This window comes from Molothrus ater, chromosome 6 (assembly GCF_012460135.2).
Source record: "Molothrus ater isolate BHLD 08-10-18 breed brown headed cowbird chromosome 6, BPBGC_Mater_1.1, whole genome shotgun sequence".
NCBI classification, from domain to species: Eukaryota; Metazoa; Chordata; class Aves; order Passeriformes; family Icteridae; genus Molothrus; species Molothrus ater.
In genome coordinates, this window is record NC_050483.2 from 24934778 (window position 1) to 24951427 (window position 16650).

Here is a 16650-nt window from a genome sequence, read left to right on the forward strand (position 1 = left end):
AAAAGGACTCTCAGCAGAATGGAAGAGCAGCAGTTCAGTTAGCACACAGGCTGTGAGAGGAAAAACATGCCTTGTGGTGACAGCATCTGTTTGAGCAGTGCCTCTGCTCCCTTCTGCTCTTATGCTGTTCCCACACTGCTCTTTGAGAGACTGCAGAAAAGACCATGGGAAAGGACCAATCTAGTCCAAATTAGGGGCAGGAATATATTAGGAGCAAAGTTGAAGCAGGTTACTTATCTGCCAGTACAGCTGAGAAAAGTCAGACCCTGCTTCCAAGCTGGGCCTAATTGATAAATAGCGTTAAACTTAGAGCAACCTGAAGAAAAAGCCAGTTAGCACCTGAGGATTAAATTGGGGAGTGTTAAGAAAGTGATAAGGTTGTCAATGTAATCACACCCTCTCAGGAAATGGGGGGAGGATGCCATTCCGAGATAATTGCATTTCAGCAGGGTTCCTCCTGCTGGGCTCATGTAAGCTCCTGACCTGGTAATAGTTCAGCCTGTCCCTTCAAAATAAATAGGATGTAACCTACAGAGCATAAAGATCTCCAGAAGGACTTTCAGACTTGCCCTTTTCGTGCTGGAATGAGGATGTGCTGAGTCAGATGAAACTTGGTATTATTTTGGGGTTTAGTTCCCAGTCAGAGTTCAGTGGAAGCTGAGGAAAGTGTTTTTAGCTGGAAACCTTTTGGCACAGCTAAGCCCATTCAGGGTGCAATACCTACAGAAAAAGGAAACAAAAGGGTTCTTTCCATACTGTGTCCGTACTGTTGCTGACATCCAAACTCACGTCCTTTGGCAATGGCAGCAAGCACACTGGCTTCTAGTGGATTTAAAAAACATGGTGTGTACCTGTACTGAAGTACTTGTACTGTTACCTATGCTGAGTCTCAACCAGCATTCTTCAGTATAGTAAGGACAGTCTTCCTTATCAGTTACTCTGCTGGATGCAAGAATATGCAGGAGTCTGCTACCCAGGATCCAAGTCAGAGCCCTGAGCAAGAAAGAAGGTACTAGAGAATTTCTACCCTGTAGAAATGTTGGTGCTTTTAGCATTTAATGCTGAGTTTTTGCTATGGAACAAGTCGGATCAACTGATCATAAGAATCCTTTGTGGAAGAAACTAAGCAGCACTTGTGAGGAATTTTGCTGCCCTACCAATGGACTGGGCTAACTTCACCCAGCCTGGTGGGGTGGCTTGTGTTAGCAACAGTTTCCCAGGAACTCCTCTGTGCTCTCAGCAGCATCTGAAAATACAGGTTGGTCAAGCAGCCCTGCAAGACAGAAACAAGCCCAGACTCTACCAAAGCCAGGTAGTAGCACAGATCCAGTACTGCACTATAAGAGGATGAGAGCAAGGCTTTACAGACACCTCAGGTGGCTTTGGTAGGAAACTCCATTTAATGAGATAGATTCACCTCCCCACACCCAGGAGTTCAGCTTTGTTCATGGATTTCAGGGAGTTTAGAGTGCTTATTGTGCATATGACAGGATATGGCTCAGTAGAATGACTCACTCCCTGTAAAGTTAATTCACACTTTGCTGCTATTTCCATTCACAGGTGCTTCTGTAAGATTTAGTGCCAGGAAGTTACAAAGCTGGGAGCCAGCTCCAAATACTCCCATAGGTTAATTTACACCTAGTAAACAGTGGGTCTGTAGAAGGAGAGTGTGATTGCAGACTTGGTAAATAGACATGCCCCCTCCCCCCAGAAAAAACCAAACAAATCCTAAAAATCCCAACAACCTCCTCACCCAAAACACAAGTTCCCAAATCAGGTTTTATTGGTAGTGATTTCCTATTCCCTTCTAATTTCTAAATTTGCCCATTACCTCTGCTACTCTGCTTTTTTGTCCATTTTCTTTCCTAGCTCTCTGCTGAACCACCACACTCCTCCCTCAGCAACCTCACTTTCCAGCCCTCTGACTCTGGAGCAGCTATGGGGCCCCACATCTGGACAGGCAGGAGCCCTGTCCTATCTGTAATACTGAAGACAAGGCTAAAAGGGTTAGTCCTGTGATCTGTCTTGGATGGAGCCTTTGCATCCTATGTGGCCCAGGCAAAATTTTTCAGCACTTAAGCTGTGTTTAACTGCCAAGGTAAGTGAAGTAAAGCTGGTCCTAAATTACCCATCAGCCTAATGACAGAGCAGCATGCTGTCATCAAGGCTCCAAATGCAAGTCCTGCATGAGCTTGGCTCAGTGAGTGCTGGGAGGGCTTCCTGACTGGTCCCTGGAGAGTGGCTTCTGGGGAGAGGCAGTGAAAACCCTGGATGTTTGCTACTCCATCCCCCTCAGCAGCCTCCATATTGAGTGGCTGCTGAGGTAGAGAAAGATTAACTGAGGCAAGAGAAGGAACCTGGAAAGTTTCAGCTGTGAGGGGATTTTTACCATTGCTAGTGGGGGTTAGGACACACAGTGAGAAGTGGGGCCATTTCCCTGTTATGCTTTTTGTCAGCAAAATGGAGTAACTCCCTCTCCATATTAAAGCCCAACTTAATTTGCACTGACAAAATTACAAACACAAATTGTGGACATTAAAAAAATTTATTTGAACAAATTTTAGACACAATCACATAGAACAAAATTAGCTCTCAGTACAGTTTCTTTTCCAGAATGAAGTAACCCCTGTTTCATACCAAGCTACTGCAGGACAACCCTTGCTGTTCTTGGCAGGAAGGAGGCTGGTGTCCTTTCCACCTGTGGATTTGCTCCACAGGGATGTGGCATGCTCTTTGGCAGGTCACACCACAGCCCTTGGTCTCACAGGCTAAAGAAATGTGTAAAGACCCAACAGACAACCTGAACTAGTGATACAGCAAAGGTGCCTGTACAGGTAGGATATGCACACAGGGATGCATTGCTGAGTGAGAGCTTTGTCAGGTGTCCTACCTAGACCTGTGTCAGATATGTCACTTCTAGCTACTATCTCTGTGCTCACCATCTCTTGGGACTCCTCACTGGACCCAAATAGCATTTCAGTTGGAGGAGTCCTTTCAACATTCAGCTCATTTTGCTGCACCATCCTTTTCAGGTCTCTGAGCCTTACCCTAGAAGCAGCTCCAAGGCTGTGGGCCACTTCCCTTCCCAGGAACACTTCACCTCTTTCATCCTGCAATACTGCCCAGGGAGACAGCAGTCTTGTCTCACATCCTGGGAACTACATAAGCGGCAATACAAAACCAGCCGGCTGTGAGAGCTGTTGGGAGGCATTTGTTTGGAGCCAGACTGCATTAGTCACATTTGCCTTGCTACAGGCTCACCAGCTCACCTGTGCTTGCCTTTGGTCTAGGGCAAACCATTCACAGCAATTTCTCTTTCTGTCACATTACTCCAGAGCGTCCTCAAAGCGATGGGCTGTGGCCAGATGCAGAGACCCCCTGAGTATCAAAAGCATCTCTTGACAGACCTGTCATGCTCTCTGCTACATAAACCAAAATGAAATGTCTCTGCAAAAGAAGATTTAGAAATTGCTGCAAGTTCTGTAATAATAAAATGTGAATAGACTCTCTGAGGTGTTAATCCCCTGAGAAACTGGTGAGAGGGGAAGGGAGTGAAACCAGAGGAATTATTTTCTCCAGCAAAAACTTCATGGATTTCCTTTGCTTTTGATTTCAGCAGATCAAGCAGTGACTTTTAAAAAAAGGAAGCATAACAGAAAGAAGCCCTGAGTCCTCTGTTCCTGTTCTGCAGCCTCAGGAAAAACAGTACAAGGTAAATTCCATTCTTCTGTGTAGATCTGAAATGGAAGATTTTACTAATAAAGAGAAACTCTCTTACTACAACCCTCTCCTTTTGATTCAGAACTGAATGTATTGACAATATTACTTTGAAATTCATATCACTAGCAAAATTTTCAGGTCCCTAAAGGTTACCCTGCATATTAGCATCTCAGCTAAGTAGAATCACAACTTTAATTTAACTACATTCATTCTCCTTTCCTTCTCCATCTACCTTTCTTCATTCCATCTTTCTCCATTCTATTTGCTTCCTTTTCTTCCTTCTCCCTCTATCTACATTTGACCCCTTGGTAGTGTTATAAACCCTTTGCTGACACAATTTTTTCTCTGCTAGACAGAGCCACACCTCACTCTTCCTCACCTCTTCTTTCTTTCGAAACACCACACACACAAAAGGCCTTTCAAAGTTGGTCTCCAAGCCCACAACTACCTCTTAGGATAGGACTGTAACACCTACACCCAGAGGACTAGAGAGTCCTCTCAGAGAAGGTTTTGCTCAAAGTATTACTGTAGCTCCCAGTGCATTTTCTCTTCAGCCTGCTAATGGCCTTTATTTAGGAAATAACTTCTCAAGAGTACTCCTAGTACAGGACCTTTAAGAAAGAGCGCTGCTTTTTCACAGCCAAATGAATTCTACCTATTTTGGCAAATGGAATCAGAGGGGGAACCCAAGTCTCATGTTACAAACTCTGCACCCCATGCCTGACCACATTGCAGTTGCATGTAACTGCCCCTGCCCTACTCTCTGCCACGCCTGTAAATCAGCCAAAACACAGGCTGATTTCAGAAGTCCCTCATGTTTATTATGCTGCATCAGAACTCTGAAAGTGTGTGAGTTTCAACCAGAGAACTGGTCATTTTGAACAAGGTAAGGAACCTGCCTGTTCTGGGGTACTGAGTCTTGATGTACTAACGGCTCCCATTAGTCTGGGACACTACAGACATGTCCAGCAGGTATTACAGCTGCCTGGACCATTCCACATCTCAGCACCATGGAAATCTAGTTCATGTCTCCTTGGCATCTGATACTGTACCCAGCAAGAGACAGGTTTCCAAGCCCAGCAGCTTATCATACCCTCCTTGCTGGGGCCATAGGAGCAGTCACTCCAAGAAGGTGCAGAGCCAATTCTGGCATTGGGTGTTTCTTTTCCCCTCCCTCAAAGCAGCTTCAGACAAAGCAAAAGAACTTCTTCCAGCGGCACTTAGAGAGAGTCTTGATGCCTTTGGCAGTCATCTTCTTTTCCTGACGTGCCTTGTGCTCAACACCGCTGACAATGGCCATGTCAAAAACTTCTTTAAGGTTCTTCTGGGTCAGTGCTGAGCATTCCAGGTAGGCTTCAGCCCGGATTTTGTCAGCTAGACCTTCTGCCTGAGGCCGGGGCACGGGCTTCACGTGGTAGCGATCCAGGCTGATGAGGACATTGACGTCGTCCCGCAGGTCTGCCTGTGTCCCCACGAGCAGCACTGGCGCCCGCGGGTTGTGAGTTCGTATCTCAGGGATCCATTTCTCTGTAATGTTCTGGAAGGAGCTTGGGTTTACCACACTGAAGCAGACAAGGAAGACGTCGGTGTCAGGGTAACAAAGGGAGCGCAAACAGTCAAAGTCCTCCTGCAGAAAAGGGAGGGGAAAAAAATCTTCACTGGACTGCTCTTCTAAAAGCATGATGCTCCAGTAGCTTTTCTACAAGTTAACTAGGATAGCAACAGAGGCAGGGCATTGTACTGACTTCATGGTCATGCCACATTTCAGACACAAGTTTCACAGTTGTGGGCATCTGTCATTCACTTGTCTGTGACTGCCATACCAGCAAATGGCTGGTGCTGGACCAGTGCATTTCCTCTCTTCCCAGTTAAACACCTCCTTCCTCAAAGCCTGAAAACAATGCCTGTCCCACAGGACCAGAGTTGACAGCTGCTTTGATAGAGCTTACCTGTCCAGCAGTGTCCCACAGCTGAATTCGGACTGGGGCTCCATCCACGAGGACCTGCACTGTAGCAGAAGGAGAGTAAGGATGAGTCTAAAGCAGCTGGCCAGCATACACACATAAAATCATACAGGCTTTTCCTGAGCACTTTGCTTCATACCCTGCTGAACAGACTCACTGAAGTTACTCACATCTCCTCCTAGCTGAGCATCCTCCCAAACCTCACTAAGACTTGAAGTTTACACTGGAAACGTTAAGAGAACCGCAGCAGACCTGTTTTGTTAGCTCTCAGGTGTTTTGTGCTCATCTCCAGAATTCTGAAAGAATAGTTCCATGTTACTGGACAACTGCTCCTCTGGATAAGGAGAGCCCTTAGCCAAACAGTTCCCTGGGAACCACTTAAAACCCACCTTTGTAATGAAGAAACTATTAAGGAAACAGTGATCGGTGAAATCCCTTTCAGACTATGCACACACCAAAAAACTGCTGAGTTACACATGTAAGGCTTGCTCCCATTTCTCTCCCTAATCACAGTAAGCCTTCATGTGGTATCAGCTGACTCAGACTGAGGGCTGGCAGGACCTCTGATGGCAATCAGGAATGAAACTGTTAGATGTTTAAGTGCATAGACACCACAGAGATTAGGCTAGGAACTGAGGAGAGGGAAAAACGGGTTGTGGAGCTGGAAATCACTTGAAAAGTCCTGACGAGGTGGATGGGGCTGTGCTTGGATGAACAGAGGCAGACATCATGGCTAAGGTGACAATGGCTGACACTTGACATGAGTTAGCTCCACTGCTGTGTGCAGGGAGGAGGCGTTATTGTCTTTTTTGTTAAAAAAAATCAAAAACGAAATCAAACCAAAAAGCCCCCCAAAACCCAAAAACAAACAAACAAAAAAATCTCACAACAAGAAGCAGAATAAATCTTTTGTGATTCTTGAAATAACTTGTCAGGTGAGAAGTGACAGAAGAGAGTTTAACACAAGCTTTTGAAGGAGAGCGCTACTCCCTGAAAACAGTCTTGGGGAAAAAAGGGGGACACAGACAAAAATATGAACTGAAGTTTGGTGGGAGACCAAGACTGGAAGAAAAAAGAAGGGGTGGGTGCGTCCACCACAGAGCCACTCCTCACGGCGTGGCTGAAAGTCATTGCTTCTGTGTGACTGGGAAACAGTTGGGTTGTTACCATATCTGCCCCAGAGGAGGAAGAGAAACCTGTTCCTGATCAAAGAACCTGCTAGATCCTGACTTGATCTTCAAGGCAGCAGGCATTTGACTTTCTAGTATCTGGTTTTCTCTGTCTCACAAGTGCATTGAGAGAAGGAATTAGCATCTCTGAAATGTCTCGCCATCTTCAGAAGAAACTCGCCACACATATTACCTACTGCTCCAGCGTTTGCACAGAGTTTCATCCCATCTGCTGCTAGCTTGAGCTACGTTAGCAACTCTGCAACAGCCCTCCAAATACCGCCCTCACAAGGTCCACACCCTCAGGATGAGGGTAGATCATGGTACAATAGCGAAGGGGCTGGCAAAACAGGATAGCCTGGTGGAGAAAGGTCACCGGGTGCACATTTCACTCAAGGCTGCTCTAGCTGGGAGCGACACCCAGCAGGAGGTAGAGCCAGACTACATCTGGATGTGGCTGGGTCGCTATCCCAGAGACGTCCCCCTGACAATGCAATACCTTCTCCTGTCTTGTTATTGGCATCACAGTCCCATGACCAGGATTAAGGTTAGAATTTAAACTGCTGAGTTCTGCAGGCTGTTTCAATGGCAGGTATTCCCCAAAAGTGGAAGGAATTGGATTGAAATTTCTGAGCTGGATCCTGAAGCATAATATTTGACTCCAGGAAGGGACTTTCTTCAGGCTTACCCAGGGTAAGAGTAGGAGTGGGAAAGGAAACTTGTCTGTTCTTCCATTTCCTCCCAATAAGCAGAAAGTGAACTTCACAAGACACATTTTTAATGTTTTTGATTTATATCATTACAAACCCTACGAACCTCTGAAGGCAGACTCAGTACTGGGACATCCAGACTGGAACTAAACCCACGTGCAGCTATCTTCAGAATACCTGCTTTTAAACAGGGAGTCTCTGCACTCATCTTGCCTTCACCTTTCTGGACCATTTTATTATATATTTGCACTTCCAAAAACTTCCAGTCTAATAACTACAGTAGGCTTAACTAATGTTAAGCCTCTCTTAGTCTAATCCATACACATTAATGCAAAGAGAGCAGAGAGAGCAGTAACCTTCCCCTGGGAGGACTCATGATTCCTTACATCTGTTCACAAAGGGCTTCTGGACCATGAACAGCAGCGTGTTCCCAGTCCAGCTCCTTCGAGTAACAGTGGAATAGCTTGGAGAAGGTCAAGGTAAATCAACATCTCTCAGAGTGAGCAAGTGAGGGGGGACATTGAAACAAAACACTCCCTCTAAGCACCCCTAAGACTATGACACATTAGATGTCTCATTCCTGGTCTGACTTGAGCACATCTCTAATCTACCAATCTACATTGCCAAGTAGTGCTGTGTTTCTTCATATCAAATGAAGATAAGAAGTCTTTCAAAGGGCTTTGTATTCTCCTGGGGTTTATATTAGAAATTGGAGTCCAAAGGAAGAGGAGTGTAGAACAAGAACAAAGATAGCATTTACAAAAGTGGAAACTAATGAGAGTTCATCAGCTTGCAATTCTAGCCAGACTTATAAAACCCATCAACTTTTTGACAACCTCTATTCAATGCAAACTTCACCAGACATGGAGAGAAAAGGATGGTTTTCCCGAGTACCAGTTGAAGCTAAAATCATAGCCTTACACTGTAGGCTATTTCTGAAGCTAAAACCACCACTAACAATAAAAAAATTAAAAAAAAAAAAAAAGACAAACAAAAAAACCCAACAAACTAAGCCCCCTTCTATTTAGTCATAACAACACCACAAAACCAGGAAGATGCCCAAGTTCATAGAACTTGCAAATCAACTTGACACAGATGCAGAACGGAGGACCTCCACCTGCTAAACCTCTCAAAACGTCGGAGGGACTCGGTCCGAGTCCCAGAAGTCCTCTCGGGCTGTGTGCCCGCAGGCTGCGCTGCCCGCAGAGCCCCCGGTGCGCAGCCCGTGGTCCCGGGAGCGCTCGCCTCCACCCGCGCCGGGACCCCGCCCCTCCCGAGCTTCCCGAGGTCTCGCTGCTCCGGACTCGATCCTCCCGGCCGCCCGCGCAGCCCGGGCGGGCACCTACCGGAGAAGGTGTCGAGGGCGGTGGGCTGGTACTCGTCGGGGTACCCGTTGGTGGTGTAGCTGACCACCAGGCTGGTCTTCCCCACGGCGCCATCGCCCACCAGCACGCACTTGATTCCCAGCTCCGGGCCGCTGCCCCGGGACGGGCTGTGTCTCCGTAGGGCAGGCGCGTAATCCAGGAGCTCCTGGGGAGGCATGGCAATGGCACTGACGGTGGCACGGCGGACTCGACGGGGCTCAGCGTGGGGAGCGGCGCGGCGGGGCCGCTGCCATGCTCCTGAGAGCGGGCTGCTGTCGGAGCTGCCGTGCGGGGCCACCCTCTCCAGCCCGCCGAGCCTCGCTGCTCATCACTGCACCTGCCACCCTGCGCACAAAACCAGCCCCCATTTCCCTAGTCCCGCCCTGCCCCGCCCCGCCGGGAGGCGGCCGGGCCCAGCCCTGCTCTGCCCGGCCCGGCCGCCTCCTCCCGCCGCCGTCCCGCGGGCCAGGGTCCCGCTGCTGCACCCCCATCCCCCGCCAGGCCCCCGAGCGGCGCCTGCCCTTGGAATTTCGGCAGGTGTCACGCCGTGCTCTGAGCCGCGCACACACGGGAAAGCCGCGCTCCATCCAAGTCGCCCCCACTTGCTTTTTGAAAGAAGCAGCTCCACTGTGCCATTTGGGACATCTGTGATTTCTGCCATGAAATCAGGACAGAAGTAAAGCCAACAGTGCTGGTCAATATTGTGAAGGACAATATAAAACAAATGGCCAAAAGTCATCCCATCTGTTAACTACATGATTGGCATTACTGGGTTGCTGGGGCCCAGCCAAGCTGTTCCTACCTGCTGGCAAAAGCTGCCAAGTGTATTTTCCCAGCTGCATAGACAAGTGCAGGAGTTCCCAGTCTGGTGCCTGTTTTTCATATTCACCTCTGGTAGCTCCCACACCACACTGTGCCCTTGGCAGCTAAGAAGAGAGCTCCATCCCTGCCCTGAGGAGCTCGCCGTCTAAAGCAGTATGACTAAACACAGGAGTGGGAACACACCACTTAAAAGGAGAGATACAGCCACACTATCTCAGCCATCACTGCACACCAGTGTAGCACCTCCAAGTGATTGGAAACACTGGAGGGAAAGTATTAATTCCTGCAATACCCAATATTGCAACATTAGCTTTGAATGTGAGCTGCTTCCTAATGGAGGAGCTAAACTCAGGCTGTCAATGAACAAGACTCATTTAGTTACCATGATGTCCTTCAGGGTCCTCTCAGCAAGGCGGACCTGTCTGCACTAGGCAGGTTTGTGCTGCAAGCAGCTGCTGATTAGCAGTTTGTGAGTTTGTCTTGCTGTAGTTTGCATCCATGCTGAGAAAGATACAAAGATGTTCCCACCTACACTAATGTTGAACTTGAGAAGTTGAGAAGAAATCTTAAAGTCAGGCACAGTCTAGAGTGCTCTTCCCTGTGGGTGACAGAAAGTCATGAGCACTGTAACCCTTCAGGTTCAGTGGACAAAGCATGTCCTCTCTTTGGAGACAGCCAACAACCTTCCTGGGAACTGCAAGAAGGTTTTTCCTCTGCAGTTTTCTCTAGCAGTTTGTTTGAATCAACCCCTTATATGTTTTTACACATAGCACAGCCTTAAATTTCTACAGCTACAAAAAATGGGGATGGTATTAGAAACTAGGATGCTGCTAAAACCTGTGCCAGGTAGTCTTGCTAGAGCAAGTGGCTGTTATCTCAAGGGACTGGCTTGCATTAGACTGGCTTTTTTCAGTGCCATGGTCTTCAGTGCTAGTTCAGAGGCAGGTGACAGCTGAACTGCTCCAGAAAAGGCAGAATGCACTGGGGCAGGCCATACTCTGCAGTGTGTGAGCTGTGGCAGTGCCTCTGATGGACACTCTACACTGCAGCTGGGACAGGGAGCACAGCAAACAAGGATCTTACAAAGCTTTCCCAGTGCATTTCAGACTCTGGCTGACTTTCTGTGAACTATGACATTTCCATTTAATCAGAATAAATGAATGTAAATGAGGGATTATTCAAAAAATTGTTCACTGTTGGCAGGGACAAGAGATGAAGAGAAGTTGACAGTTCAAGTTCCCTATTTGCTGTTTGCTTAGGAATGTATCTCCCTTAAGAAGATACACTGTTGCCCCACTCCACAGATCCAGCCTTTCTTCTCTTATTCCTTACCTAAAATCTCTTCCTTCTGGGACTACGCTCCTTTTTCCTTGCAGTTTCTGACAACCGTTGGTTGACACACACTTAATTTGTCAATGAGCTTAAGTGATTTTTAATCTATATTTAAACAAAGTGATTAAGCAAACAAACAGGGCCGCTCCCATGGATTAGTTTCTCAGGTCTTTCCTTGGTCCAGACAGCTAACAGTGGATGCAGGTTTAGTTTCACAACGCAGAGAGCAGTCAGATATTTTGGGTTTGATAGATTTTTTTCACAGTTCTGGCTTTTTTGCAGTGAAAGTCTGTCCCATTCCCTGAGCTGCTGAACCAACAGCTCTGGGGACTGGCTCTGCCTATGTAGGCAGTCGGTACATTAGGAGAGCCCCGTCGTGTGCTGCTTGCCTGACGTGCTCCTCTGCCAAAATCAGTTGTGCCTGAGTGGGAAATACACAGTCTGCAAGGCTGTATTTGGCCTCACTCCCAGGAATTATAATTAGTACAAATTATGATGGTATTTCTCATTATGTGAATTCCTATCCACCAGGAACTAAGTGCAGAAGATCAAACTCTTTCCAGGCAGATCAGATACAGATTTCAGGTCCTGTTAGTTTGTAGCCATTACTCAGCTGGGCTGCACTATCTAGGCTGCTCCATTAAAGCGATTTACAGTGGAAATAGATTTCTGTATTCAGGCAGTGTGTGACTGTCACCACCAAAGAAATTTTATACATCTGTACAAAGTCCTGTTATTAAAAAACACAGTTATTTAGAGGAAGACACTTCCTGTTCTGCCCATTCCTATTAATTATAATAACTTTTCTCACCACTGCTGTGGCAGGAGAAGTCCACCTATGGACCAAATCAAGAACAGTACATAAGCCAATTTGGATGAGGAGGACACATGGGCTTGTCCCTTGTGTGGATGAAACTACAGATCAGCTCAAACTATTCCATATAATTTCCATTCTGAAGTGCAGTACTATAATATGGGGAAATGGTGACTCTGGGATTTTTAGCAGATAGTGGTCCTGACTTTCAGTGGGTCCTGAGCGATACTTGACCTCCAACAACCTTGTATTCTGTTGCTCTGACATCACTGTGTTCTGCCTCCTTGGATGATATTCTGCTTCCCAGTCTTGTCCGAAACTCACAGAGTGAAAGCCATTCTCATTTTTGCAAAGCTTAGCAAATTACTCATGTTGCCTCAGAAAAGACATTGTATGTTATGGGAGGTGGCAGTTTTAAAAATAGCATGGCTCCTTTCTCACCAAGGGAAAGGAAAAAAAATTACCAGCCCCTCCTAACATGGTAGTGAGCAAACCCAGCCTACAGCATTACTTGCATTTGTACAAGTGGGCTGCATTTGTCAGTATGGCTCCCTAGCAAATGGTGCCCTGGGATCCCATTCCTGAGTCTGTTCACAGACTGCACAAGAGAAACCTAAACCACGAGAAAGGGGGGCACAGTGAGAACACGCGACAATGCCATCACACACAGAGCAGGTGGGTGGGGATCCACATTGAGAGGGGGGCTAAACTGGAGTGCAGGTGCCAGAGCAAACTGGATCCAGTGATGCCAAGAGACACTGAAGAAATCGAGGTACAGCCGCTGCCCAGCTGGTCGAATTCGTAATTGCAAGCAATGACACAACCAGTTCTGAGTCACCCAGTATTTGTCATGCACCTGAGTGTGCTTCCTCCCTGGGAAAAATCGAGCTAACTATAATTACCACTTAAAAGGAGTGACAGACAAAAGGGTGAAGACAAGAGCCCGAGCCTGGTTTTCCGTTGTGGTGTGCCTTGTCTAGTTACTGTAACCTTCGGGAAGTCATGTCGAATGCTTCTTTGTATCATTTTCTATCAACTTCCTGCGGCAGAAACAGACACAACACAAAGTCAGTGAAACATCAGGCTGTACCCATTCATAGAAAAAATTACGACAGGAGAAGTCTAAGGAAGAATTATTCTAGTACTTTCTTTTCCTTTATAGAGATTTTGATTAATAGGAACTCCATAGTTTCTGAGTCTCCAGCAATAAAAATGCTTTACAGTTCTATAGCAGTTAATGGATACTTCTGCTGTGAACTGGAGATGTGTGCTTTCAAAACGCCTTTGGGGAAAAAAAAAAAGGAGAGAGAAACAATATTAGAATACAGCTCCCACTATCTTGGCCTCTGAACTAGTTTATTGCTTTTTGGAAATAAAGACAATGTCTGAGAGATGCACAGAGAGGTTCTGGTTCACCTGTTCACTGCCACTCTTGTTAAATGTGGAGGCAAAGAGCCACAAGAACAGTATTATACTACATTTTCAGAGTAAAGAATAGTAAGTTTAAATGAAAAAACAATGTTGCTAGTTTCAAAAATATTTTCTTGAACGTTCCAAAGGGAGACAAGCACCATATTGCACTAAGTCCCTTTCTCAAACTCTACTTCATCTCCTGACTTGCTTAGGAACTTGTCCTACCTCTCAGACATGCTGTGAATAATTTAGAAGTGTGTTGCCATCTGCTGGAGAAAGTACACATTTTAATACCTGAACTGCTGAATGTGAAAGAACAGGCAAAGTTTAAGGCGTTCAAAGATTTTGTTTAAATCTGAAAGAGAAACAGCAAATTTCAGACTAAAGACGGGTTGGAAGGCAATGGTCTGAGCTTAATTTAATTACGTCACTCAATCGGACGTTTTACACCAAAAGAGGCGCTAACGTTTAACGGGAATGGGTGAGGGAATTAGCAAGAGAAAGGTGCTAAAGTTCACATACCTCCTGTGAAACAAGGAAAGGCAGGCAGTTAACACTAAACAGTGAAGGGCTGGGTTTAAGCGGGATCGGAAAACCATAAAATGCTCTAAGATCACTGTCTCTGCCAAGTTATCAGTTTCAGTTCTCAGGCTTATCATTTATGGATCTCCGTTGAGGATCAAAACTGAGGGATTAGCCACGGGGTGCTGGTGATGGGAAAAAGGTTTTCTCACTGCAAAAGCATGTTCCCATCCTGCTTTTTTCACACTGTAGGACAGATGGGTTATGCCCTAGGGTTTCCATGGGGGCACTCGGTGGGTTTACAAAGGGCAGCCTGCTCTGGAATGCACATGTAATAGCAACAGACATTGGTAGTTCACCTGTGGGAAAACAAAGTGTCAGGGGAGCCGCGGTCTGCAGGTCTGCAATTGCTGCTCGGGCACGATACAGTTCCACCCAGTGTTTACCGTTCTGCAGGAGTCTTTTTCTGACAATGGGTTTGAAGAGCTTGGGAGGTTGGTTAATGGTTAGGAGGCGGGCTCTGGCAAGATTCTGAGCTTTGATCTCTTCCAGGGTAAATTCTAATTGTCCTATGGCTCCCCGCGTAGATTCCAGTTCAGGTTCTCATGGGTAACTGCGATACCCAGGGTACACAGCCACTGAAATTCTGTTTACTGCATTAAATTTGTATACAGCATTCAAAAGGTCACTCAGAAATGCTGTCCCTTCTTCTGGGACAAGGTCTCTTGATTGAGTGGGGGACACAAGTATCTGCAGCACTCTCCTCAAAGCAGTTACAGGGGTGCCTCATAGCCTGGAAACATGTTACACCTTTGTGGGTATCTTACGGAGGTTGGTGCATTTAGGGGGTTACACCTATTTGCCCACAGCTTCTAAGAATATAGGGTATTTTTTATGCTGATCAATGTGAAGGAATATTCTAAATAAAGTGAGGTGGAGTGATGATCAGTACCATCTGTAGTGAGGAAGTCCAGAGTTTAATTCAAATTTTAATTTTGTCACTAGATTCTGCTCTTATTTCTTTCCACAGCCACATCTTCCTGCCCTCTCCTCTGCACCAGCACTCATGTTTACATCATGGAATAACAGAGTCATCTGCTGCAGGGCAATGAACTATCTCACTCTGCAGTCATATACAAACTGTTGTGCACCAAGAGGGGGTTGGACAGGGCAGTCAGGAATGACACAGACAGCATTGAGGAAGCCCAGATTTAGACAGGGTTTATCTCCTGGGAGTCTGAACCTTGGACACATTGTATGTTTGTCAATGTAGTTATCTAGAATTACCTGTTTCTCTAGGCATTTGAGGAGAATAACATGCCATGCAAGACCTAGATGTTGATAGCTGTGTCCACAGCTTGGAGAAAATGTTAACTGTTTAAGTCAAAATTACTGCAAATTGCTGCTGTGACCACAGCCGTACCAAAGCAAGACAAGGATTTAGGTTTCCAACCCAAACATATCACCAAAATCTCCTAAATTCTCTCACACAAGTCCCTCTTATAGACTTACACCACTGCTACACACAAAATGTAATCATCTGATTCTCCACACATTCCTGGTGAATCAAAGAGCTGATAAATCTTTCCTCTGCAACCCTTGCTCTTCTCTTATTTTCAGAATACCAAATCTGTGAATGTAGCACTGGGATATAATTATTGCACATGTTTGTAAATTAAATAATCACAGCAGATGATACTGCAGATGGATGGAGCAGGCTTGTGGGCTTGGGTTAGCTTTAGGCTGATGTTTTATTTCCAAATAAGGTGAAAATCTGGCTTCCAATTTAACCACATTAAAATCAGACACAGGTTTCTCATGAGGTATTAGCCCTAACAGGCAATAATATCTGCCAGAACGAGAACAAAAATCTCTTCCATTTCTAGACCTGACCAAGAAAAAAACAACTTATAAAACATGGCCTGATCTAGGCTTTGAGTTGAAACAGCCCACAGAGCTGCACGCTGAGAAGTTTGTGCACTAATGTCAATTTACCCTAATATCCAGATATATTTCAAGACAGTTTATTTCCCCCTTACCAAATAACCCTTCAGTTTTCTACTGCTAAAATATGACTACAAAGAGAAAAAGTAGAAGCATCATTGCTGAAGACAACAGGGGGAGACCTCATCTCAAATGCGGGGTCAACTATGCTCACCCTTGTGACATGAACACGAGCTGAAGCTGCAACCAATGTAGAGAATTGTAGGATGCTCCAAGGAACTAATCACCTCCTCTTTTTAAGAGAAGTCAAGAACTTCTTGGTTTGATAAATCCTGGATTTGGTACCTCCAAATGAAGGCTATGATTTGTGATGATTTTGCAGAGGAAATGAAAGCTCAGTAATGCCCTGTATACTAAAGATCAGTGTTTGAACAAGAACAAAAGGATTCAGACTAGCCACAGCTTATGTTAGACTGGAAATCAGAGCTCGAAATCATGGGAGCATTTGGAACAGATATGAGCTAGAGCAGTCAGGGGAAAAAATACTCACACTATCAGACAGAGCTTGACAGGAATAGAGAAAGGACTACTATATGATGTGGTATCTACAAGAGTGGGAGAATGGATCTGATAGTCCAAGAAGTCCCTTCCTACCTCATTATCCTAAACCTAATGTAATTTGTTTGTGCCTTTTGAGATGCTGAAAGAGAACAGTCACTGCTTATGAAGATCAGGATGATTAGACAGCAAAAGAATGTGGTTTTGCTATTTTGGCTCAGAGCTGCCATATAAAGAGGGTAAACAGCAGAGGCTGGGACTGGTGCTTGCAGGCAGGCTAGGTCAGCAAAAGCCATGTTCTGTTTTTAGCAAAGCGGG

The 16650-nt window shown here is 45.9% G+C and overlaps 1 protein-coding gene across 1 annotated transcript; it reads right to left on the reverse strand.

Annotated features, from left to right (window-relative positions):
- Positions 1-4906: 4906 nt before the first annotated feature.
- RHOV (ras homolog family member V) lies at positions 4907-9105 on the reverse strand. Its single transcript, XM_036384367.2, has 3 exons — positions 8910-9105; positions 5670-5728; positions 4907-5347 (listed from the first exon to the last, which is right to left on the reverse strand). Exons 1-3 carry the CDS (start codon positions 9103-9105, stop codon positions 4907-4909), a joined length of 696 nt encoding a protein of 231 aa, XP_036240260.1.
- Positions 9106-16650: the final 7545 nt, after the last annotated feature.

What these genes read in the sequence shown, in the direction of transcription:
- RHOV (XM_036384367.2), bottom strand. Translation starts at nt 9,105, where the DNA reads ATGCCTCCCCAGGAGCTCCTGGATTACGCGCCTGCCCTACGGAGACAC. An exon ending in CGCCCTCGACACCTTCTCCG is followed by an intron (nt 5,729 to 8,909) that starts GTAGGTGCCCGC and finishes CTTCTGCTACAG; the next exon opens with TGCAGGTCCTCGTGGATGGA. An exon ending in TGTGGGACACTGCTGGACAG is followed by an intron (nt 5,348 to 5,669) that starts GTAAGCTCTATC and finishes CCTTTTCTGCAG; the next exon opens with GAGGACTTTGACTGTTTGCG.